General features: G+C 46.3%; 1 protein-coding gene across 1 annotated transcript; it reads left to right on the forward strand.

The window, feature by feature from the left end:
• The first annotated feature begins 19,723 nt into the window (after positions 1-19,723).
• On the forward strand, positions 19,724-22,123 carry LOC128491352 (zinc finger MYM-type protein 1-like). Its single transcript, XM_053463696.1, has one exon. It carries the CDS (start codon positions 19,724-19,726, stop codon positions 22,121-22,123), a length of 2,400 nt encoding a protein of 799 aa, XP_053319671.1.
• Positions 22,124-26,167: the final 4,044 nt, after the last annotated feature.

Consider the following 26,167-nt stretch of genomic DNA (forward strand, 5'->3'; position numbering starts at 1 on the left):
TTAATAAAGTATTTTAAAGTTTTTTTTTTTGTTTTTTTTTTTCTGTTTTGGCCAAGTGAATGCTGAATTTTTAGTTTCAGTCCAGAATTTTCATTTCGGTGCATCCCTACTATATACTATGCCAGTCACTAAAGTGGTAAGCCTACACCACATCAATGTTTGGCTTAGTATATAGTGATAGGGGTTGTCAGTGTCTGGCTCAATGTATAGGCACACATTGACGGTGGTGCTGTGTAATCCCTAAGTATATAATGATAACAAATATGCTGTACCCCTGTCAATGTTTGCCTAACCATAGAAACTATGCAGTTTTAAAGTGTGTATGGGGGGGGTGCCACATACAGGGTCTGCCACAGGTGCCAAATACTCTAGGTACGCCCCTGCATCATGCGGCAGTCAGACCCAATGGCCATGCCTCAGCTCCTCTTCCCACGTCTTAAAAGGGGTGTGATGAAGAGCTGAGGCATGCAGTGCGTGCACGCCGGCCACTTTAATTTCATTAGGCACTGGTGGAGTGACTGCCGCACGACGGCCACTTTCCATGTCGCTCGCAGCCGCTTTGATGGTGCAATGGGCCAGTTGACTAGACTTGCCCCCCAGGCCTTAGGCTGCCAGCCCTCCCCTGATATATATAGATATATATAGATATATATATAGATATATTGTAGGGAACAGCTCACACATGGAAGGTTTATGTTGGCAGAGAGCTAAGAAAACAATATACAGTGTATATATCTATATATATATAGATATATATATATATCTATATATATATAGATATATATTTATAGATATATATATAGATATATATTGTAGGGAACAGCTCACACATGGGGCAGCAATGACAGTATTCACACAGGCAGCAGGTTTCAAAAGTTCAAGAGGGTGTTTATTTAACCCCTTAACGAAAATCCACGTACATGTACGGGGTTGCCGTGCAATGAGATAACAACAATGCCCGTACATGTACGGGCTGCCGTTAAATAGCTGCATCGTCGCGTTTTCGCCGCGATCGGCGGCTTTGCAGCATCCACGGAAGCCTCACAAGTGAGGCTGACCGTGGATTCGGGGAGGAAAGCCCTCCCCGGAAGAAAAGTGGCCGCCGCCGCACCGATCATCAAAGATTGCGGCGGCACCCGGCTAAAACAGCTTAGGAAGCGATCAGAATCGGGAGTATTTTTCTATATAAATTCCTCAAAAAAATGAAAACCAAGTGGACTAACTGGCCTGCCCAGCCCGGTACACCTAGAACCTCACTCTTATTTTTATTCTGGGGATTCCCTAACTGTTTCTTGTAATATTTTACTGTGTGCAGGTTGTAAACTCCATGTTCAGGTCCAAACCCAGTTAATTGGCCAAAAATACAATGATTTGTGTATATTGGCCAACACACATCAGCACTTAAATACTGCTTAAAGGGCTGAACTTTCCTAGTGGTGTCAGTGGTGACATTGAAGGCAGCATTAAAAATAACTAAAGGATCCTCCAAAGGACCCATCTCTTATCATCCCTCTACCTGCTGGCTGAATGCATTTACTGTAATCAGGAATGGAGCGCTGCAGAAACCCAATTCACTATTACCATGTAATCAGCTTTAAAAAAAGTAATAACTTTTTTAAAAATAAAAAAGTGAATAATTATACAGTTTCGCCAAAAGTACTGTTTGGCCACAAGAGTGATCCCTAAGGTCTGAGCAAAAAAGTGTAACTAAGTGCCTCAATAGCTTACTATTCAAAATAGAAGACAAAATCTGTAGCTGCCACCCTACTCAAAAGGTAAATATAAAGGAGCATTTTGGTCCCCCAAAACACAAAAACAAATACATGTTGGATATTACCATTCTCTGTGGATGTTGCTTAACATAAACCAGGGTTTTGTTTTTTTTAAAGTAAGATTTGCTTTATGTAGGGCCAGCAATTGTTACAGGGTTACTTTGTCAATGACGGCTATTTCCTTGCAAAGTCTATGAGTCGAAACTGCATTTCTTCTGCACACTGACAAACACCTGAACACCAAAATCTCAGATCCTTCTTTATTATCTCAAATAGCTCCTGCTAAGGTGGAACCCTTTAAAACATTTTAAGTTGCATTTTATGGTCAAGTGGAAATTACCACATGTTGCAAGCTATGTTACTGTAGTTAGGATGCAAGGCCCAATATTTGTCCCATAAACTGCTTTAGTGTGCAATTAACTTATGTCATTCTGTACATTCTCTCTAGTGTAACTTTCTGCATGGAAAAGTGAAGACTCAATAAATGAGCACATTCTATGGAGAATGATTTTTGAAACAAGTCACACTAAGCGAGTTGTTCAGACTTCAGATGACACCATCTTGTGCTTTTATTATGGTGTCAGGCACCATCCCGTTTTGTGGTTCTCGTTCTCAATTTGTTAAGAAGTCTTTTTTCTGCTCTGTTTATATCTGTAATGTAATATTCCCCGAGTATAGGAAAATGTGGGGACCTGATATGCCACTCATTCCAAGAGGGCAAAAAGGAATATATTGTGGGATGTCAGGGGTGAATCAAAGTCAGGTGGGGCCCTGGGGCAACACTGTTACAAGGGGCCCCTTCAATATAATTATACATACATACATACACTGTACACTAGCGAGTAATTGACTGCTCAATGTCGTTCAATTACTACATCGCCTTTCTACAGTTCTATTATTTTCTATTCACCTGTAGACAGTCACTGCACAGTTCATCTTGGCACTGGAAAGCTCCAGACAGGGATCATGCACAAAATGTGTGTTTCTCACAAAACTGTACCGCATGTAACTTAATGTCCAAAACGAAACCAATCAGCCATCAGGCAAGACAGTATAAACTAAACCTTTACATATGAAAGTGATCACGTTAACCCTTTAAGGCTGAGGACTGTTGAATTTCTGGGGAGACTCTTTACCTTTTTGTCCAGTCCCTTCTTTGGGGATCACAGGGTGACCGGAAAACCATGTCCGTGTTAGAAAAATGCTTATGTTATCGTAAATATTGCTGACAAAGACATAAGAAAGCAGGGAATGTCTAGTATATGATATATGCACGAGTTCACGCCAACACGTCTACTCTATGTTGTTCTAAACATATGTGCAAAGGGTCAAGTCTAGGACATTCTTAATTATGCAGCTTAAAGAGGTGTAACTTGCCTGAAAGGTAACCAATCATAATGATGCATGCTATTAGAAGTAGATAAGAGGTTATATGAACCATGTAATTCAAACATGTAATCAGACAACGCTTTGACTTATGTGTGTTGTGTGCCTTGTCTCGATTATGCGCATGATCTAAATAAAGGAAAACTCTTTCTGAGGAGAATTCGACCATTAATTCAACCAACAGTCCGGTCTGCCGGAACCAGACTCCCATGGACTAGCCAGCTGTGGGGCCTCTACAAGCCAGGAAACACCCTATGCGCCTGACCGGGACCTAGCCGCAAATTCATGTAACTGTGCGGCATCTAGGAACCGCGGCGATGCCCGTAGACAATTGGAACAGCGTCACTACGGAGACCCTTTGCCCCACCAAGTTGCTCTTTTGAGGGTACATTAAGCTTGTGGTGGGCAACACTCCGTGGTGGTTACAGAGAGGGAGCTCATTCGGGAACCGTGGTTTAATTATCTCTAGGACCAGGGTTTATCTACTCGCTGCTATGGAACTCAATAAAGAGAGTGCTTGGGGGAACATGAAGGGTTAATCCAATGAGCAATTAAGCTTTCAGCGGCAAGGAAGATCTCTACAGCGGAGGTACTCAGTCAGAGTACGGGTCTCCGTCACATTTGGTGGCAGCATTGGAATGTCCTTCCTTGCCAAGGGATATTCAAACCACCACTGGGATACCTTCCTCATCTTCGGATGAGTCACAGCTGATGGAATGGCACTTTTAGAAGCTCAAGCTTTTGGACGCTTACTTTCTACTGGGATTGACTGACAGGACGGCAGATTTTGGTCGCCTTGACTGGGACATGGAAGTGGCAGCAGAGTTCCAGGGGCTGCTGCGGGTCATTATCTCCTGCTACACCACTGCTCTGCCTACGGAACAATACCTGGAACTGAGGCAACAAATTTAGGGGTCACTATGGGAGGTGGCACTCCAGGAGGCTGTTATACGCCACGGCCAGTGACAAAAGATTAGAGACCAGCAGGAACTACGCATGTCATTCCTGGAACAGCGACCCCAGGAGCAATGGGTATCCGAATTGGATAAGCTGGTCCAACAGGAGGTAGAGCTGGACAATTGATATCGGGCTCTGCAGTGGCATGCAGATCAAGCAGATTTGGGACTGTGACAGAATGGTCTCCAAAAGGCTATGTTTTTGACAGACCTGGATTGTTGTGGGAAATCCTCAGCGACTTATTTGAATTCGGCAGTGAAGGAGACTTTGACCTGGAGGACATTGGGGAATAGAGAGAGGCTATGCTTGGTCTCAGAGAAGTCCCAGAGCTGAGACCTGATCTGGACTATCTGGTCATGAAAGAGCGGCAGCTGGAGAGGGCATACTGAGAGCTGCGAGACCGAGTTTTGCAGACTGCCCCAGAGCCAGAGGATATGACAGCACCAGCAGAAGTGCTGGCATCAGAGCAGAGTACTGCTGGTCTCTGCCCACTTCTCTCTGTGGCCCCAGAGACGGACTGCGGCAGTCCAACACCATCCGGCCTTACCGCCCCAGCTGAAGCGCTGGCATCTGGGCACCATAGGCGTTAGACACCTTCTGCGTAGACATTGGCCATTACGTGGGACTTTTTCTATTTATGTTTCTGCCTGTGCCACCCCATCTCACCCAGTACCTTTATCATATTATTTCAAATAGTTGTGGGGCATAGTGTATAACTTATGTATATACTACAACACTTAATGGTTACCTTTCTCTTTTCCCTCATTATGCACAATGTCAATAAGACATATCTGTGTGCTATAGAGATAATACTGGACACGGGACCATGGTTTTTGATTTGGCCTCCCGCATATATAAACTTCCACTAACATTACCTGACTCTTTTTCCAACTCTTTGTAGAGGGAGAATGGCACCCTTCCTTTTCCATTTCTGGAATCTGAGTGTTGGGCAGATCCTGGGGATGCAATCAGGCTGACATGATACTAAAGAGGGGCATTAGTTCACAAGGGGGTGCTGGCTGGGGGCATCACATAAACCAATACTAAAGAAGGGGTCTGGGATAAATATACAATGTGGGGCTAGTTGGGGACAATACACAAGGGTATTAGGGTGACCACATCAGCCATGTTTTCTAGGACACATATGATTTTTACATATTACTGACCAACCCAGATGAAATGCTGCCCTGCAGTATGGGGGATGTATACACTCATGGAAGGAAACAACTAGTCAGGTATACATCCTCCTTACTGCAAGGCATCATTTTATCTGTGCTGGTGGCATCAATACACAAGGAGGGAAATTGGGGCCATTACATAAATCAGTGTGTGTGTGTGTGTGTGTGTGTGTGTGTGTGTGTGTGTGTGTGTGTGTGTGTGTGTGTGTGTGTGTGTGTGTGTGTGTGTGTGTGTGTGTGTGTGTGTGTGTGTGTGTGTGTGTGTGTGTGTGTGTGTGTGTGTGTGGTTGGGTGTCGGTGTGGCAGAGCCTGTACTGGTGTGTGGGTGTGCTAGAGCCGGTCCTGGTGTGTATGTTTGGTTATCTGTTTCCTGGCACTTCACTTACTGTAGGAAGAAATGTAACTATTTAATTTTCACTTATTATGTAGTCACTTCAGAGGACAAAACTTTCTAGGTCCAGAAATCAGTGAGAGAAAAAGTAAGAGATTATTTTTAATCTGTTTATTTTATTAAAAAGGATTAGTGGCACTAAATTGTGGCTTCAGGCATCCCGTGTATGATGACTTTTTTGGTGTACTGATGTACCCTCCATCCCATCAAAATGCATTAGAAAATCAGGAAAAGATGGATCGTGGGCTGATTCGGTGGCGCAATGGGCCACTTGATTAGACTTGCCCACCGGGACTTAGGCTGCCAGCCCTTCCCTGTCTACGGTCATTGTACAGGCTCAGAAGCAGAATTGCTGCATAAGTTAACAGAGTGCTTTGTTTATCTGTATAAGTTCTTTGGGGTTTTATTTTTTTAGTTTCGATCTGGGAAAATCGTGAACTGGCAACATAGAAAGAGACCCTTACACTGACTGATATTGCCATGTGACAATTATTTTGATGTTATTACTGCATATATTTTCCCTAGAATTCCTGACTCCTAGCTTTTAGGGTACAAATTGTGTAACCTTGCTTAAAAAAAACTTGCTTTGCAGGTTGTGAGGGTTTTTTTTGGATCTTTATTGGTATGATTGTTCTGAGATCTATATCCACCTGTAATATCCAGTCATCTTGTAAAGTGCAATCAAATGTAACACTGTATAGGATTACTATCTCCTTTAAAATCTGTTTTAGACATAACATACCTCTTATACCTTAGTCAGCTAAATGTTTTAAGGGAGAAAATGGAACAAAAATTGGTAATATCCATTATCCACTGTGTAACATTTGCAAAGGGATTCTACATTGTTATCATTTTCTCTCTTTTATCTTCCATTATTTCTTTCTTCTTTTTGCTCTCTTCTTTCTTCTAGTTCTTTCCTTGAATATTTCTGAGGGTGGCTGTATAGTCAAGATCCATGGAGAAGTATATGGAGAAGCGTCACAAACGCATCCTACTCCAAGCGTGTGCGTGACTTGGTTCTGGTGGTAAAAGGGTTACAATTCACTGTCTGCCCTAGACCGGAAATAGTGATAAAAATATCCACCCTTAATACCACCCACAATTAACTATTATGATATAACTAATATCATATCGCTACTGCTGCCACCACCAAGACAATTCATTGTCTGCCCTAGACCGGAAATAGTGATAAAAATAAAAATATCCACCCTTAATACCACCCGCAATTAATTATTGTGATATAACTAATATCATAACACTGCCACCACCAAGACAATTTATAAATGGGGTGCCTTGGTCCCATTAGAATTAGACTAAGAACCCACAATATGCTTTAACACAATAATTATGTGATTTCAAAGTACCAATAAATTGGTCTAATCAGGTAACGCGAGCCTTTACCAAAGGCAGAACTTAACAAAGGAATATTTATTATGAACAAAAATAGTCACTTATGACTGAATACCACAGACTTCACAATTTCTTCCAAACAGCTTAAGTGGCACTAGCCATATTTGTATTCTTTTTGTAGGGTGCGCTTTCCTCGTTCGAGATATCCACAAAAGGATGTAAGATTATTACTCTATGGGTTATTATTGATGTATGTGTTGGAAATGACCTTGGAAGAAATGGGTTACCTGACTGCTAGTGGTCACTTAGCATATCAAAAGAATCCACTATCTATGAGGGGATAAAGGCATTGGAGCTAGACGTAGCGACACCTTCTCTGTAACATTTCACAGAGGGCCCTGGTTGGAGTCCCAGCTTTAAAATACAATTGAATTAACCCCTCCCATGCTGAAATTTGGCCATACCATCTCTACCAGGTAGCAAGTCCATGTATGCACTACACAAGTTGGTGTGACAAGAACCATGTCAAAGCTCCTACAAGACAAGGTAAATCACATGGAAAAAAAGAAGGCACATCCTACAGTCCAAGTGTCTCATTTCCCGTTGCTGGATCCAAAATTGGAAAAGCTAGCAGTATCCATAGAAAACATGTTGGAGCTAACTTCACAAAATAAGAGAAATAATGCCCTGGAATCCAGAGTCTCGGACATAGAAGATTTACATACCACCATGGCAACTACTGTGAAGTCTAATGAAGAAAAAATCATGTTAATGCAAGATTAAATTGAGAACTTGGAGAAACTGGTAGGCAAAATAATCTAAGATTGGTGGGACTGCCAGAAACGGTTAAAAACTCCTCCCTCTTTGAGCTGATATCTGAGTGGCTCCTGAAATTACTTGTACTCAAACTCCAACAAGATAAATTAATCACTGAGCGAGTTCTTTGTATTGGTCTTCAAGATAAAACTTTGCAACATCGGTCAAGAGTGGTGATCTTCTCCCTTATCTCCGCTTTTATTTATCCTAATGCTAGAACCTCTGGCAAATGCCATGAGACGTAACCCACTTATTTAGGGGATAACGAATGGTGATGTAGAATACAAGCTAGCCATTTACGCCGACCAGGGCCGGCCCAGGGGCGAAGTTTAAAATGCCGCCCCCTCCCCATTATCTACCCAGCCCCCCGTACTTACCTTTCAGCAGTCCCGCGGTGAGTCTCCCTGCTCGGTCTCGGTGCCGGCTTGTAATGCCCCTTCAAAAGTGCCGCCTGGAGCGGTTGCCCCACTCGGCTCCATTGTCGGGCTGGCCCTGACGCCGACGACATGCTATGCACAGTCACTGACCCTATACTCTCTATTTCTCATATTGAATCGGAACTCTTCCTATTTCACGCATTATCTAACTACAAGAGCAATCTACAAAAATCAGAGATCCTCGGAATCAATGAACCCCCTTCTCAAAAATCTCGCATATCATGATGCCATCCCTATAGGTGGGCAGATAATCACATCAAATACCTAGGAGTCAATATCTCTGCTAATCCTTCTGAGTTATACGCCCCAAACTTTTCGTTGCTACTTACCAACCTCAGAAGATGGTCGTATGCGCACATCTCCTGGTTTGGGAGGATGTCTTTCTTTAAGACTCCTGTAGCTGTCTTACCTTGGATACCTGAAAGACACCGTGTTGCCACTATAAGGGCTCATTCCACTATAGGGCCTACCCTTAAAATTATTAAGAAATCACGGATTAAATATGAATTTACCAGCTATCCTAGCCCTCTCTTGCCGATATTACACAACCCAGATTTTTCTATTGGGGGAGGCGGTGATGCCCTGCGCTCCATATTATTACCAGGTGAGAGGATCATTCGTGTTTCTAGACTGCTTAGAGGGGGAGTTCTTACTCCCCATAATACTTTACTTCAGGGGCCACCCCCACCTTTCAACACCAGTTCGTCTTTCATCAAATTAAACACTACATCTCTTCCTTCCCCGCCACAATTGTTCTGGACAGGCCTTTAACACCCTTTAACTCTATATGCGATGATCCCAACGCCTCTACTCATTTGCTTTCCAGAATATATAAAATGTATATTGACAAACACACCTCACCCAAACCTTACTATCTTAGCCTTTGGGAGGGTGATCTGGGTAAAACTTTGGAACCGGTGGGCTAAGGCTATTGCCCTCACTCATAGTTGCTCCATTTCCAGCAAACTCCAGGAGTCTGCCTTCAAGCTCTTAACGAGATGGTATAGAGTTCCAAATGATCTGCTCCTGCACATTAATAGCTCCTCCATAGGGGTATACAAGCGCTAAAGCGGCCATACCTAGGTACTGGAAACAACCTAGGATGCCACCGATCTCAGCATGGTTGAGAAAGGTTGACTTCATCAACCAAATGGAAGAACTTGTCAAGTCATCAAAAGGGTTAGCATATAAAAATGGCTTGAAATGGCTCCCATGGCAGTCCTTTCTTACATCCGAATCTTTTTCTATGCTACTAAGTGACTGCGTCACGGGCGTAGGAACCGGGGGGGACGGATCCCCCCCAGGAAATCATAAGGGGGGGACCGATAGTATAGAAATCCCCCCCAGGGCTGTACGTGAGTCGAGTGCACTCACAGCTGCCCGATCAGCAGCTGCAGCCTGCAGGACTGGTTAGGGAAATCCGTGATCTCCCCAACCAGTCCTGCAGGCTGCAGCTGCATTAAGGTCCCACTCACCAGCGTGCTGTCTGTAACTGAGCGCCGGGGCTGGATATAAACGTCATATCCCGTCGCCCCGGCGCTCAGTTACAGACAGCACGCTGGTGCGCAGCCGCACTGCACAGACTGCGAGCGGCAAAAAGGAAAGTTGGAAGAGAAATCAGAAAGGAAGAAGAGAAATCAGAAAGGAGGAAGCGAAAGCATAAAGGACGAAGAGAAAGCAGAAAGGAGGAAGAGAAAGGTAAGAGATGTGGAAAACGAAGGTGGGGGGGTATGATGTGGAAAACGAAGGTGGGGGGGTATGATGTGGAAAACGAAGGTGGGTCAGGTGGGTCGTCAGGTGGGTGGGTATGATGTGGAAAACGAAGGTGGGTAGGTAGGTAGGTAGGTAGGTAGGTAGGTAGGTGGGTGGGTTGGGTATGATGTGGAAAACGAAGGTGGGTAGGTGGGTGGGGGGATATGATGTGGGAAAATGAAGGTGGGTGGGTGGTTAATGATGTGGAAAACGAAGGTAGGTAGGTAGGTAGGTAGGTGGGTATGATGTGGAAAACGAAGGTGGGTAGGTGGGGGGATATGATGTGGAAAATGAAGGTGGGTGGGTGGGTAATGATGTGGAAAACGAAGGTAGGTAGGTAGGTAGGTGGGGGGATATGATGTGGAAAACGAAGGTGGGTGGGGGGTAATGATGTGGAGAACAAAGGTTTGGGGGGGTCTGATGTGGAGAACAAAGGTTTGGGGGGGGTCTGATGTGGAGAACGAAGGTGGGGGGTCTGATGGTAGATTTGTGTGTGCATATACATAGGCATGTGTATGGTTACTTGGACAGGCATATGTGTTTGTGTATAGGGCAGCTGTGTATATGTGCATGTATGTGCATGTATGTGCATACGCGTGTATGGGCAGTGTATATGTGTACGTCTGTATGGGCAGTGTATATGTGTACATCTGTATGGGCAGTGCATATGTGTACGTCTGCATGGGCAGTGTATATGTGTATGTCTGTATGGGCAGTGTATACGTGTACGTCTGTATGGGCAGTGTATACGTGTACGTCTGTATGGGCAGTGTATACGTGTACGTCTGTATGGGCAGTGTATACGTGTACGTCTGTATGGGCAGTGTATATGTGTACGTCTGTATGGGCAGTGTATATGTGTACGTGTGTATGGGCAGTGTATATGTGTACGTGTGTATGGGCAGTGTATATGTGTACGTGTGTATGGGCAGTGTATATGTGTACGTCTGTATGGGCAGTGTATACGTGTACGTCTGTATGGGCATTGTATACGTGTACGTCTGTATGGGCAGTGTATATGTGTGTATATAAGGAGTGTATTTGTCTTATAGTGTATACGTCTGTGTAAGTATGTGCAAGGGCAGTGTATATTTATGGGGAGGCGTGTGTGTGTGAGCAGTTTATGTATGTTTGGGCAGGCGTGTATAAGGGTAGTGCATTTGTGTGAGTACTGGCAAGTCTGTATCTGCAGGCAATTGCAGCGTATATGTGTGTTTTTGTGGGCAGGCATGCGTAAGAGCAGTGCATATGTGTGTATGAGCAGGCATGTCGTACTTTAAGGGAAGATAATGATTCCCTGTAACACATGTTTAACCCATTGTGTGTGTGTATGTAAGTGTGTGCATGCGTGTGTATGTTATTCAAGTGTTTAAGCGTGTGGATATGTTCCTGTGTGCATGACGTGTTAGGAGTCTTAGATGGTTCCTTCAGTACATCATATTAGTCTCTGTGGCCGTGTCCAGTGGGGTCCATCTGTGGTTGTAAGATTTTTCTTTTTTTGTGAGTTTCTGTGGGAATTTTCTCCCATTCATCTAGTAGAATGTTTTATGAGCTGAAGGTGACAAACCAAGACATTTTGGACAACACTATGCTTCTAACTTTGTGGGAACAGTTTTGGGGAAGGTCTGTGCCCCAGTGTACAAAACAAGGTCCATAAAGGCATGGTTGCAAAAATTCCCCACAGAAACACGCCAAAATCTTGTGGAAATCGTTCCCAGAAGAGTGGAAGCAGTTATAGCTGCAAAGGGGGACCAACTACATATTAATGTCTATGTGTTTATAATGCAATGTCATAAAAGCCCCTGTTGGTGAAATGGTCAGGTGTCCCAGTACTTGTGACCCAACATGAATGTAGTAGCGTCCAGTTTCGGTACCTCTTTACAAATAAAACAAGAGACACTTCTTTATTTTAAAAGCTTTATTAATGTCAGAATGGAATTATTTGTCCGCGGTGCGGACTTGAAATAACTACAGCACCGCGACACTCAACCTTTATTAACATGTTACAAAGTGTCAAATATTACCACAACCAATTTGACACAATATATATAAATAACATAACCAATTGTAAACATTTTAATAACCACTTAATAACCAAATTAATAACCACATAAGTAACCTGCTGGTATGGGCGTGTCCACCTGTATCCCTGCTGAAACTGCCGGCGTCCCCCAGCGCGGCAGTCACATGACCTTACGATTCACAGAGGCGCATGCCCCTGGAGTGTCCTGCACTTACACCTCTGTGCACCACAAGTAACCATACCTAGATGGTTAACTCCTGCACCGTACCAGCTTAAAACCAGAGTACCCGGCAGAATGCCAAAACAGGGGAGGGATGGGCGGGAAAATTTTCTTTAAAATGGTTGCCCCTATAGGCCACGACCCTTCCTTATATACCCCCCAAGGGAGGGTAATTACCCCCTCCCTTCTGGCCCTGCACGTGCCACTAGCTTAACACCTTCAGTGCCAAAATTTCCCTTAGTCATGCCTTAACCCCTTCAACAGGCCTGACCCTGGGTACCTTGTCCGCACTAAATTCATGTGGCCCCTCCGTCCAATTTCTTTTCCCTCCGGGGCTGTTCTTGAATGTAGTAGCGTCCAGTTTCGGTACCTCTTTACAAATAAAACAAGAGACACTTCTTTATTTTAAAAGCTTTATTAATGTCAGAATGGAATTATTTGTCCGCGGTGCGGACTTGAAATAACTACAGCACCGCGACACTCAACCTTTATTAACATGTTACAAAGTGTCAAATATTACCACAACCAATTTGACACAATATATATAAATAACATAACCAATTGTAAACATTTTAATAACCACTTAATAACCAAATTAATAACCACATAAGTAACCTGCTGGTATGGGCGTGTCCACCTGTATCCCTGCTGAAACTGCCGGCGTCCCCCAGCGCGGCAGTCACATGACCTTACGATTCACAGAGGCGCATGCCCCTGGAGTGTCCTGCACTTACACCTCTGTGCACCACAAGTAACCATACCTAGATGGTTAACTCCTGCACCGTACCAGCTTAAAACCAGAGTACCCGGCCAAGGCCGGAGAACGCGACCCCCTTGCGCTTCACCGGCTCCCCACCACAGCCGCGGCTCTCTCCAAACCGGACCGAACATCCAGCAGCCAAATGTCCATACCAATGTCGGACAAATGAACACCGTCGTCACGGAACAACCCCGTAACATCACCCTCCAAGTCCCTATGCCTAACCACAACACCCCCCCTAAAAGCCACAAAACGCGAAACTGACCTATTAACCTGCTTGCGTGCCCTCTCAATACCAGCCAATGAATTGGCACCACGCCAACGCAAACGGCGAACTATCTCCGACCAAACAAACACAGTCTCCGGATAAGCGGCCCAAAGCTGTAGCAAGTCCGCCTTAATATCGGCTATCAGCACCCGGATAGGGACCGAACATAAATCGTTCCCACCGACATGAAGGAGCAGGATCCGAGGCACCCCATGGATCTGAACGTGGCGAGACACCTCCCGGGACACACGATCCCAACGCATACCTCGGAAACCGAGCCAGCGGACCGTCAATAGCGCGGGATCAAGACCCAGCTGCCTCCCATTCGGCCGCACAGCAGCCCGACGCGCCGCCCAGAAGACATAGGAGTGCCCCAGGATCCAAACTGCTCCTAAAACAACAAAGAAAAAACAACCGTCAAAAACAATCACAACAAATGAGGACGAACATAAGACTGAAAACGGCTAGACTCCCACCTACCCAACCGCATAATCACCTCCTGACGTAACCCCCATCGCGCAGCCTCCGTAGCCGCCCCAATCCGGAAGGAATGAGACCCAAACTCAGCAACCGACAAACCGAGGCTAACAAGAGCCCGCCGAAACAGGGCAATAAACTGGAACCGAGACAAAAAGGAACCATCCATATGTAACAGCAAAGGCCCCCCAACCCGAGGACGAACCGCAAGATAAGCCTCCAGACAGCCATACGGACAGACCGCAGAGCCGGGAAGAGCCTGCAAAACAATAAAACGCCCCCTGCCCTCCTGGTCTGTCTTGGACCTCCGAAGACCCAGCCGAACCCCCCCACCTGAGAGCAAAACATCCTCAAACAGCAGGCCCCCAGGGACAGTCTTGCTGGGGCTCACCAGCTCACCAATACGGAAGGCACCAAAAAAGGCAAGAACAAACGCCAGCCGGAACAACAAGAACTCTTCCCGCGACACACAAGCCCCGTCCAGAAAAGCAACCAAATCCAACAGCAGGGGGAATGAAACCGGCCTCCTAGTATCCCGGCTAACAGCACCCCTCCTGTACCCCCGCATAGCCTGACGCACCATGAAGTGCTTCGTGAAATCAGGCTCACCCCCAGCCTTAAAATGGAAAGCTAGCGCCGCCATCCGGCGACCCAAACCCGAAACAGACACCCCACTACTAAACCAAAAACCCACCAGCCACAACAGGCCCTCCGCCCTACTGAGACCCTGTTCCAGGCTATAAGCCTCAGCCCAAAACGCACTCCATTCACCCCAAACCTGATCATAAAAGCCACGCGTGGCAGGGACCAGGGAACGTTGCAGAAGGACCTCTACTCCAGCTCGCCCAGACTCCACATCCAAGCCGGAAAATCCGTGCCCACCTTGTCTGCCCCGGGCGCCAAAGCGAAGAATCGGTCCCACTGCAAACGAGAAAGGGAGTCAGCTATACAATTGTCAACACCAGGAACATGAGAAGCCCGGAGGCACATATTGAGCTGAAGACAACGCAACACCAAGCGCCGCAACAAGCGCAACACGGGAACAGAGGAAGAGGTAAGGTTAGAAATGGCCTGAACCACCGCAAGGTTGTCACACCAAAACCGGACCTGGCGATTAGCGAGCCGATCACCCCACACCTCCACCGCCACCAAAATGGGAAACAACTCCAAGAAAGTTAAATTCCTAGTTAAACCTGCCCGAGCCCAGCCAGCCGGCCAGCTCCCCACACACCAACTACCCTTAAAATAAGCACCGAACCCCACCGCTCCCGCGGAATCAGTCCACAACTCCAGGTCCACATTAGTGACCGGCTCCTCCATCCACAACGTCCGACCATTATAATCCCGCAGAAACAAATCCCACACCTCAAGATCCTCCTTCAGGGAACCCGTAAGCCGCACAAAATGATGTGGGGCCGATACACCAGCAGTCGCTAAAGACAAACGCCTCGAAAAAACCCTGCCCATCGGCATAACCCGAGACGCAAAATTCAACTTTCCCAACAATGACTGCAATTGCCGCAAAGTGACCTTGTGCAGCCGCCGAAAACTCGCAACCAAAAAACGAAGCTCAACCACTTTCGCCTCAGGGAGCCGACAAGACATGTCCCCCGAATCAATTTCAATACCCAAGAAACACAAGGAACTACACGGACCCTCAGTTTTATCAGGTGCCAACGGGACACCGAAAAGCCGCGCCACTTGTTGCATCGCGGCCAGCAAAACCGCACACTGAGACGAACCCGCCGGACCCACACACAAAAAATCATCTAAATAATGAATAATAGAAGGGAGACCCGCAACTTCCCTAACCACCCACTCCAGGAATGTGCTAAACCTTTCAAAGTACGAGCAAGAAATGGAGCAACCCATAGGGAGACACCTGTCCACAAAAAACCCATCACCCCAAAAACACCCCAACAAATGACAACTGTCCGGATGCACAGGCAGGAGACGGAAAGCAGCCTCAATATCAACTTTCGCCAACAACGCCCCCCTACCAGACACCCTCACCCAATGCGCCGCCCTGTCAAACGACGCGTAAGAGACCGTACACAGAGCCGGGTCAATACCATCGTTCACCGACTGCCCTTTGGGATATGACAGATGATGAATCAACCGAAACTTATTTGGCTCCTTCTTGGGCACCAGGCCCAACGGGGACACCCGTAAATCAGGGATAGGGGGGGAAGGAAACGGACCCGCCATCCTGCCCAACCGAACCTCCTTGAGCAACTTCTCAGAAACAACAGCCGGGTTAGCCAATGCCGACTTAAGGTTTCGCGACCGAGCAGATAAACCCCCAACCCTAGATGGAATGCGAAAACCGTCCCGGAAACCCTCCTCCAGCAACCGGGCAGCATCCCGATCGGGGTATTTAATCAGCCACGGCAGCATCAGCTCCAGCCGCACCGGAGTCACCCCTTTTTCCAGCACCGGCCTTGCCGCCTTTTTGCCGCTTGAGGCACTTAGTAAGCGGGTGTGCGCCACTACAGCCGGAGCATTCGTGTTTAAATCGACACAACGTGCCCCACTTGCACTGGCCCTCGTTAAACTTCCAGCAGTACCCCTTCTGTTGCCCAGCCGACACCCCAGATCCGGAAGTGCCGGCACCCGCCTGAAAAGGCTGAGACCCAGGGCGACCCGGCGTCATCACACGCAGCCACAGTGCTATATCTTTATGGTCCCAACGGACCCCAGGACGTACCGCCATGCGCTGACGGAACTGCTCATCATACCGCAACCACGCCTGCCCACCATAAACCCGATACGCTTCCCCAATCGAGTCAAGGTAGCAAAACAGCCCAGAACAATGCTCAGGCGACTTCTGACCAATTACACTGGCCAAAATGGCAAAAGCCTGCAGCCAATTAGAAAAGGTGCGAGGAATCAAACGGTACCGCCGCTTCTCCTCATCCTCTTTTTTAGTGGCCTCATTCTTAGACGGCCTATCCAAATTGAACTTCTCCAGAGGAAGGAGCGAAAAGATCTCTACATATTCCCCCTTCCAAATCTTGTCCCTCACTTCCTGCTTTAAATGCGTACCCAAAGGAGCCTCAAAACAAACGTAGACCTCTCCCCGGGCAGCGTCAGCCAGCCGAACAGAATCAATGTCAGCGCGCGAACCACCAGCGGCCGGGTCGGCAGACCCGCTGCCAGCGCCCACTGGCGCAGTACCAGGCGCATTAACAGGCGCAGCACCAGGCGCAGCAACAGGCGCAGTAACAGTCGCAGTAACAGGCGCAGTGACCGGCGCAGCGACAGGAGCAGTGACGGGCGCAGCGACAGGAGCAGTAACAGGCGCAGCCACAGGAGCCGGCGCAACCAGCCCCACAGCCCCAGAAGGCACGTCAGTCACAGCCGGTACACCACCACCACCCCGCAAAGCACTGAGACCTCCAGCCCCAGGCGCCCCACATGCCCCCCATACCTGCGCCGGCGACGCACCCTGACCCCCCAAACCACATGTCGCCACCAGATCACGGAAAACAGACAACAATTGGAGCGCTACCGCCGAGCTATCCCCAGAAACCGCAGGCGAGCTCCCCAGCAAAACAGAGGAACTCCCACCACTCCCAGCCAACCCACAAACAGGTGCAGAGTGCATAGAAGCAGGAGAAATAAATGGAAAACTATGCTCACCCTGAGATGCAGCGCCCCCAGCGGTGGATGTAGAAGGCACAGCCTCCGGGGAATGTGCAGCAGAATCAACTGGCCGGAAAGCAGCAGGAGTCCCCAACAGCTCATCCTCAGTCCCGGTGCGTGGAGCAACCGAGCGACGGCCAGCAGCAGCCTCTCCAGACCCTCCACGGCCACCCAGCACTCCGGGGGCCCCGGAACCGGCCCGCAAGCGAGGCCGCGATCCGGCCTGCGTGGAGGTTGCAGCCATCGGCGGGGAAACGTCTCCCCGCGAAGATCGCACCCGGGCGCGAGCACCGGGGCGCCGAGAATCCAAGCCGCGGTCGCGGCCTGCATCGCCGGACCGTGAGGGAACCGCGCCAGCGGCCCCAGCAGCTCCGGACGTCCCGGCAACGGAGCCCTCAGCCGCGCCGCCCAGCTCCTCCCCGGAGCTGGAGGGAGACTGCAGCGGGGATGAACGGTGCGGCTGCACCTCCGGGCGAGGCCTGCCGGCCCTCCCGGATCTCGCCGGGCGGGAACTTCGGCGTTTAGTAGGCCCCGACCGGGCCGCAGGACGGGCCGGAGACGCGGCAGCCACTCTCCGGCCAGACACCTCCGGGCTCAGTCGGACGGGAGGACGGGAGACCCTGGAACGACCGGACCTCGAAGAACCAGGAGCAGATGAAGGTCCTGGAGCAGGTGAAGAGGACAGGACCCCGGACAGCCGCTCTCGGAGCCACTCAACATCACCCCCGGAAGCCTCCTGAAGTTCCTGGAACAGGGAGTCCATTCTGGAAAACCTGAAAGACAAAAGGTAAAATTTTCTTTAAAATGGTTGCCCCTATAGGCCACGACCCTTCCTTATATACCCCCCAAGGGAGGGTAATTACCCCCTCCCTTCTGGCCCTGCACGTGCCACTAGCTTAACACCTTCAGTGCCAAAATTTCCCTTAGTCATGCCTTAACCCCTTCAACAGGCCTGACCCTGGGTACCTTGTCCGCACTAAATTCATGTGGCCCCTCCGTCCAATTTCTTTTCCCTCCGGGGCTGTTCTTTATTGCAACTTCTTTTTATTCAAACATGGTTACATCTCTGGGGGATGACTTGCCATGAAAAACACTTTAATTCTTCAATTGCATACAATCTTAATAAATACAATTTAATACTGAGAGCACTTTATTTTTGTGTAAATTTGTATTTTATTTACCTTACTTTATTAGGGCAGCTTAAAACTACAACTCACAGCATCAACCGACCTGTGTGAAGTTTTATTCTCATGAGAGAACGTGTTTTTTTCTCCGAGGGAGAGGTTGTGAGGTGTGAGCCTGCTACCAGTACACTTTCAGTCCCCATAATATAATTAACAATAGCTCCTGCAGCAGAAGAGTGAATAAAAGGTAAACTAATATACACATATTTCATACAATTTTACCTTTATAAAGCTCTGTTAGTTTGTGACATATTCCACTTGCAGTAACTTGCACATACCCTTACATCAGCTGTTGAGCAGATAAATCCCTAAATTGCATTGCCATTTTTAAGGATACTAAATTAGCGAGCTGTTTAACAGAGCTTCTTTTTTGGTATCCTTAAATATGTAATCTCACATAAGGATAGCAAATTAGGGAGTTATCTAGTAAACAGCTGAAAAAATAAAATTAAGAAATTTAGTCGTATTACCGTATTTGCTCGATTGCAAGATGACCCTGATTATAAGACTACCCCCCAAAATCTGAATATTAATTTAGAAAAAAAGAAAAAGCCTAAAGTTTTACTAGTAAATGTTAACTATTAACTGTTTAATTCATGTAAACTATGTAAGATATTTTTTTTTAATAAAAGCTATGATTGAGAAAAATATTTTTTTTGTTTTTATTTCCTTTTATTTTCCAATCTGCCCCTAGGCTTGCCACTCTGCCCCAGAAATGCCTTATACCCTCTAAATGCCACTGTGCCCCATGATATGCCTTTTGACCCCCTATGTGCCACTCTGCCTCCAGAAATGTCTTATACCCCTATATGCCACTCTGGCATTTAGGGGGTTAAAAGGCATATTATAGGGCAGAGTGGCATATAGGGAGGTATAAGGCATTTCAGGAGGCAGGGTGGCGTATAGAGGGTTAAAAGGGCATTTCGGGGGCCCATTCAGGTGCTAGCAGCATTAGTAAACAAATTCAATGAATTAATAAACACAATGAAGGAAATAATTTTAGAGAAATAAACCAACTGTATTTTTAGATCTTTTATTATCATTTAGTATTATCATTTTACCTTAGCTTTACATATCAACCATCAGTTTGAAGTGAAGAAATTGAGAATGGATATCCGCAAGTTTTTTACAAATAAGTCTAGTCAAGCAAGTACATCAAGCTCAGACACATGTAAGCAAAAAGAGATACCTGAGTCACCAGTTTTGCACCATTTTGTTGAGACAGAAAATGTATATGCAGAAACTGTGTCTTTAGAAGCAGTTGACCTTATGAGTGACTCAAGTGATGGTGAGGAAGACCATGCTAGTGTTCCAGCAATCAAAACTATAGAAGATGTTAATAGTAAATCTAAAACCTACACGAAAGGAAAATGCATTTCTCTTCCAGCTGATGAACAGAAAACACTACGAACAGCAGTAGTACCAAATCAACCAGATTACAAAACAATTCCAGCTCAGACTATTGTAACGCAAAAGGCAAAGAAGCGTGTTTTAAACTTCCAAGAGTGCTGGTACGAAAACTTTCCATGGCTGCACTACAGTTTTGCTCTTGAAGGAGTGCTATGTTTTTACTGTGCTAAAGCTGCAGTCCTAAATCTGACACATCTCGAAAGGAATACTGAGCCAGCATTTGTGTGTATGGGCTTTAAAAATTGGAAAAAAGCTATTGAAAAGTTTAAAAAACATCAGAGTTGTTCTGCTCATACGTATTCCATGAAGCAGCTATTGCATCATAAAGGTTCACAGCCCATTAATGCCCAGCTTTCATTACAAATTCAACAGCAACAGAATGATGCCTGGTTGTGTCTCATCAAGATAGTCCAAACAATAGCCTTGTTGGCAAAACAGGGTCTCCCTCTTCGTGGCCATGACGACAATGATGGGAATTTTAAGCAGTTTCTACTTGCACGAGCAGATGATTTGCCTTATCTAAAAAAATGGATAACACACAAAATGGAATACATGAGTCCAGACATTCAAAATGAAATTTTGCAGTTATTATCTCATTCCGTATTACACCTTATACGGAAAAAGATTGGGAATAATGCCTTTGCAGTTATTGTTGATGGCACACAAGACATATCTGGTCAAGAACAAGAAAGTTTCTGTATCCGCTATGTTGATCAAGACTTTTACCCGCACGAGGACTTTATAGGCTTATATCAAGTTGATGAAACAAGTGGATCTGCAATTGCAAAGATTGTCAAGGATGCTTTATGCCGCAATGGGCTTTGTATGTCAATGTTGCGAGGGCAAACATATGATGGAGCGTCAAATATGGCTGGTAAATATCATGGTGCTCAGGCATTAATAAGGCAGGAACAGCCACTTGCCATTTATGTCCATTGCGGTGCACATTGCACAAACTTAGTTATGCAGGCTGCAGCACATCAATGTCCAATAATGGAAGATGCACTTATGTGTGTGCAAGATCTTGGCAATCTCTTTGGGCAATCTGTGAAATGCAGGACCACATTTTCAGAAATTGTGCAACGTGAAGCTGAAGGACCTCTTAAAGTCATACATATTAAACCATTGTGCCCAACACGCTGGACCGTTAGAGTAAAGTCAGTGAAAAAAGTCCTGGATAATTATGAGCTGATTTTACAAACACTTGAAGAATTTGCAAATTCCAGAGGTAGTGGAGACGTACATTCACGTGCACGCGGCCTACTTCAACAATTTAGGCAAGGTAAAATCCTGTTAGGGCTTCAAATCTCTCTTACCATCATGGAGATCTTAGAATGTCTGAATAAAGCCTTGCAAGGCAATAAACAAACCATATCAGGACTTTTAGCATCTGTTCAGCATACCCATGATGCTATACAAAAGTTACGCTGTGACACGTCGTTTGAAAGGCTTCTTACTGCCAATATGCATTTAGTTGAAAAATACCAGCTAAAAGAGGTTAATGTACCAAGGCAACCCAAAGTTCCTAAACGTCTTCAACATGGGCCAACTGAACAATTCCATGCAAAAACTGTGAAGGAATACTATTGCCCTCAGTATTTCCAACTGATTGATGCTATATTAACTCAGTTAATGCAGCGCTTTGACCAAGAAGGCTTACTGATATATGAAAAACTGGAACAATGTCTCTTGACAGGACAAGCTAGTGAAGGTCTTCTCCAGTATCCAGAGATTGAACATAATCTTCTCTCTGCCCAGATAACCACCTTATCTAGTGTTCACAAGTACACTTCTGTCTCAGAGGTTGTAGAAATTTTACGAAAGATGCCTGCCAGAGAGAGATGCTTTTTTTCTGAAGTTGAAAAAATGGTCAGAATCCTACTAACTGTTCCTGCTTCCTCCTGTGAAGCTGAGAGAAGTTTTAGCGCGTTGCGTAGATTAAAAACCTGGTTGAGGTCCACAATGACACAGAAAAGATTAAACCATGTTGCTATATGCAACATCCATAGAGACATAATGGATGAACTAGAACTCGAAGCCATAGCAAAGGAATTTGCAATGCGCTGTGATCGCCGCAAAAAGGTTTTTGGATTTTAAAAACATGCGATCTTTAGATTTGGTTTAAAGGAACTCTGTTGGCACCCAGACCACTGACGCTGAAATCAGTGGGCAGCCCTGGCCGTGTCCCGCAAGGGAAGGCTCTGGGTAGCTGGAGCGAAGAAGTTCCCAGGCGTACTGTGCACTGAGCCGGATAGGGAACAGCATTGTGTGCATGTGTGCATACTTACCGCACAGGTCCAGTAACTTTAGGATACTGACTTGAGTGTGAGGTGGCATGCACACATTTACAGGAACAGCTACTTTGCACCATAACCACTACAGCACGTTGGTTGTAGGGTCTTACTCTGCCTGCAGTTAATAAAATGTTTCTATTAGAGTATTTAAGTGTTGTCTGCTCCCAGACCACAAATGCGGAAAGGGTTAATTGCATCATTGCATTTCTGTAGGATTTTTTGTTTACATTTTGGCAATTGTGCATTACTTAAAGTATTATTACCAGTTGTTTTAAGTGAAATAACTGAAATATATGCCAAACTTTTGGTTAATTTTCTTTGACCTGTTTGTTTAATAAAGAGCTTCACTATGAAAACTGAACATGATACTTTTTTTGTGAGGAAATTGTACATACACACACACATACATTTATATAAAATTTGCCATGAACAATTCCCAGTTTACTGAACAAGTACCCTACATGTACCCTACCAGTAAAAATGCTATCCCCCCCAGATTTTTAGGGGCTCCTACGCCCATGGACTGCGTTGATGTTTAATGCGTATCCCCTTATGTTTAATTCATTTGTACCGGCAAACTGGGCGTAATATATCGCACCCACTTTCAGGAATCTCATCACATTTGTGATGTTTTGTTTTTAATTTACCTTCTCACCTTCATTGGAAATTGCTTGGTATTCCACCGGACAGGTCTTATTGTCACTCTGTGTTCATGTTTGGTTTCATTTTGTTTTTATCTTTAGCTCGCAGTCTACATGCTTCTCGATATGGAGCTATGTGACTACTGTACTTGTCACTTCATCTTCCAATATGTAACATCACTCTCCTTACTCTTTAGACATGCCCTACTGCACTTTTGTTATACTCCAAATGCACTTGCATTAGTATGTCTGGATTTGGCTATGTATATTATGTGAAACATCCTGTTTAGTATACCTACCATCGTATTATGCCTGTATCCTGTAAGATAATGTACTTGTATACGAACCAACTTATCTGCTGTACATGACTATTCACATGTATGTATTGTTCTACCTTTTAATAAACTGAGAATTGTGAAAAAAGAGCGGTGTTCTTCAAAGTGTTCAACTACAAGGGCAAGTTTAAGATTTTAGACACATACCAAAGTACCAAAGAACGCCAAATTTGCTTGATACCACCATTCCAATCTTCAAGGAGATGAGCATCCCTTTACTGATGCCGGAGTACAAAGATATTCTTAATGTTACTATAATGCTATCAAATCATTATCTGGCCCTAATGGGTTGAGCGCAGAATACTATATAATGCATGCTTCTCACCAGTAGTGTACCTGGGGGGGCAGTCCGTCTCGGGTGCCACTCATCAAAGGGGTGCCACCAGGTTGGCATCTGGTATGCACCCTTCCAGAGACAGACTATACTGTCCGCCACTAGAGGAACAGGCTCAGTTGGGGAGATCAAAGATCTCCCTTTAACCGGCATAAAATGAATCAAGGGAGCGAGCCAATCCTGCTCCCTTGAGATGCGTTCTGGCAGCTGATGCTATGTGTTTGGATTTGAAGTCATATCCAGGTGCACAACACTGAAGCCGTGCCCAGCACCTGAGCTAATCCACACAGAATAAGAAGAGCCTAAAGGTTGAACAAACCTTCTCCCTTGTTCAGGTCACCCTCCAAAAGAAGGGGAGATTCTCAAAGGAGAATAAAATAGTGTAACACTGTATAGTAATAGTGTTGTGGAAGATAAAATATAAATGAGACTCTTGCTTTCAAATGATATAGATCTCAATCGTCCCTTGTCCTACTTCACTCTGAAGATCTCGGGACTTGATGTTCAAAGGAGCTCCGTCAGAAGTGCTGGCAGCAGCAGAGGTTGATCAGGGTTCCCTGCAGCGTTGCAGAGGATCTGGATCTTAGCCTTCTTATTTTTTGTGAAAAAAAGTGACAAGGGTATTAGTACAAAAGTGGCTAGATACGAACAACCTAATACGGGTGTAACTATATATTACACTGTGTGTATATAATGCTGATATGGTTTACAATTCCATTCTCTGGATGCTGACAACAAATATACAACTCCAATTAGAGGCGCTCAAGTTACCGTATTTGCTCTGAAAAATAGCCCTCGTCTTATAATCGAGGTCAACTTCTAATCAGACCTCAAATAGAGGTCTGACTATGAGACTAAGATCCAGATCCCCGCAGCGCTGCAGGTGACCTGGATCCTCCTGTCTGGTAACCTCAGCTTAGCCCGTCCACTGTCGGGGAAGCAGAGCCGGTTGAGGAGATCATTGATCTCTCTGTGACAGGCGGCGCTCCAGAAGCAAGACGGTCCCGTCCATGGGACCCCCGCGGCACTGTGCCGTCCCTAAGTCATCGGTGGATCCGGTAGGCTTACCTCTTTAATTTTCTGGAGGAGGCAGGGCCTAGTGGGGGTCACACAGCGTCATTGCGTAATTCTGTGGTAGCTGCAGTAAGTGCCTGCTGAGGCATCGCAGTGAGTGAAGTGCCTTAGTTGCTTGACTGCGTGTCTTGTTTGGAAGTGTGTCTGAGTGGGTATCAGGCCCGGACTGGCCATCGGGCACACCGGGCATTTGCCCGGTGGGCCGGGCCACGGCAGGGCCGCACTGACTTAGGGGCTGATGGAGCTGCAGCTCCAGGCCCCTACCCTACCTACGGCCGCATTAACGCAGGGCATAAGGGGCACCTGCCCCTTAAGCCCGCCGCAACTGCGACCGGGTCCGCCACTCTAAGGGGCCGGGAAGTCCCCACCAAGGCCGGCCTTACGGGTCTGCGGCCGCACAGGGTTTAAATTAAAACATCGGGGGTTTTTTTTAACTTTATTTAACATCCTCCATGTTAAATAAAGTTTTTTTAAGTTGAAAAAAAAAACCCCGATGTTTTAATTTAAACCCTGTACGGCCGCAGACCCCTAAGGCCGGCCCTGGTGGGGGCTTCCCGGCCCCTTAGGGCAGGGCCGACCTTTGGGGTGTGCGACCACCCTCCAGGGGGCGGCGGGGGGCGGTCCGCACTGGGTGCCGCCAACTTGCGGCACCCGGCACCCCTCCAGAGACGGACAGTAATGTCCGCCGCTGGAGGAGCAGGCTCGCAAGGGAGCGGTATCGGAGGTCTTTGACAGACCTCCGGCTCCCTTGAGTGATTTTAAGCCGGGTTCAACCCGGCTTAAAATCACTCAAGGGAGCCGGAGGTCTGTTAAAGACCTCCGATACCGCTCCCTTGTGATCCACGCGGCAACAGCTGCTGTGCGCCGGGGTTTGTTGTCAGATCCCGGCGCACAGCACTGAAGCCGCGCCCACCGCTGCCCGTGCCCTCTGACCCAGAAGAAGACAGAGAAGACAGAAGAACTGAAGAAGAGGAAAAGAAGCTGAAAGAAGAAAGGAAAGGTAGGAAAGCATTAAGTGAGAGTGGATTGGTGTATATGTGTGGCTTGGTATATATGTGTGGCTTGGTATATATGTGTGGATTGGTATATATGTGTGGATTGGTATATGTGTGTGGATTGGTATATGTGTGTGGATTGGTGTATATATGTGTGTGTGGATTGGTGTATATGTGTGTGGATTGGTATACGTGTGGATTAGTGTATGTGTGTGGATTAGTGTATGTGTGTGGATTGGTATATATGTGTGGATTGGTGTATATGTGTGGATTGGTATATATGTGTGGATTGGTATATATGTGTGGATTGGTATATATGTGTGGATTGGTATATATGTGTGGATTGGTATATATGTGTGGATTGGTATATATGTGTGGATTGGTATACGTGTGGATTAGTGTATACGTGTGGATTAGTGTATGTGTGTGGATTGGTGTATGTGTGTGGATTGGTATATATGTGTGGAT

The sequence above is a fragment of the Spea bombifrons genome, chromosome 1 (genome assembly GCF_027358695.1).
Source record: "Spea bombifrons isolate aSpeBom1 chromosome 1, aSpeBom1.2.pri, whole genome shotgun sequence".
In the NCBI taxonomy this organism is placed as follows: Eukaryota; Metazoa; Chordata; class Amphibia; order Anura; family Pelobatidae; genus Spea; species Spea bombifrons.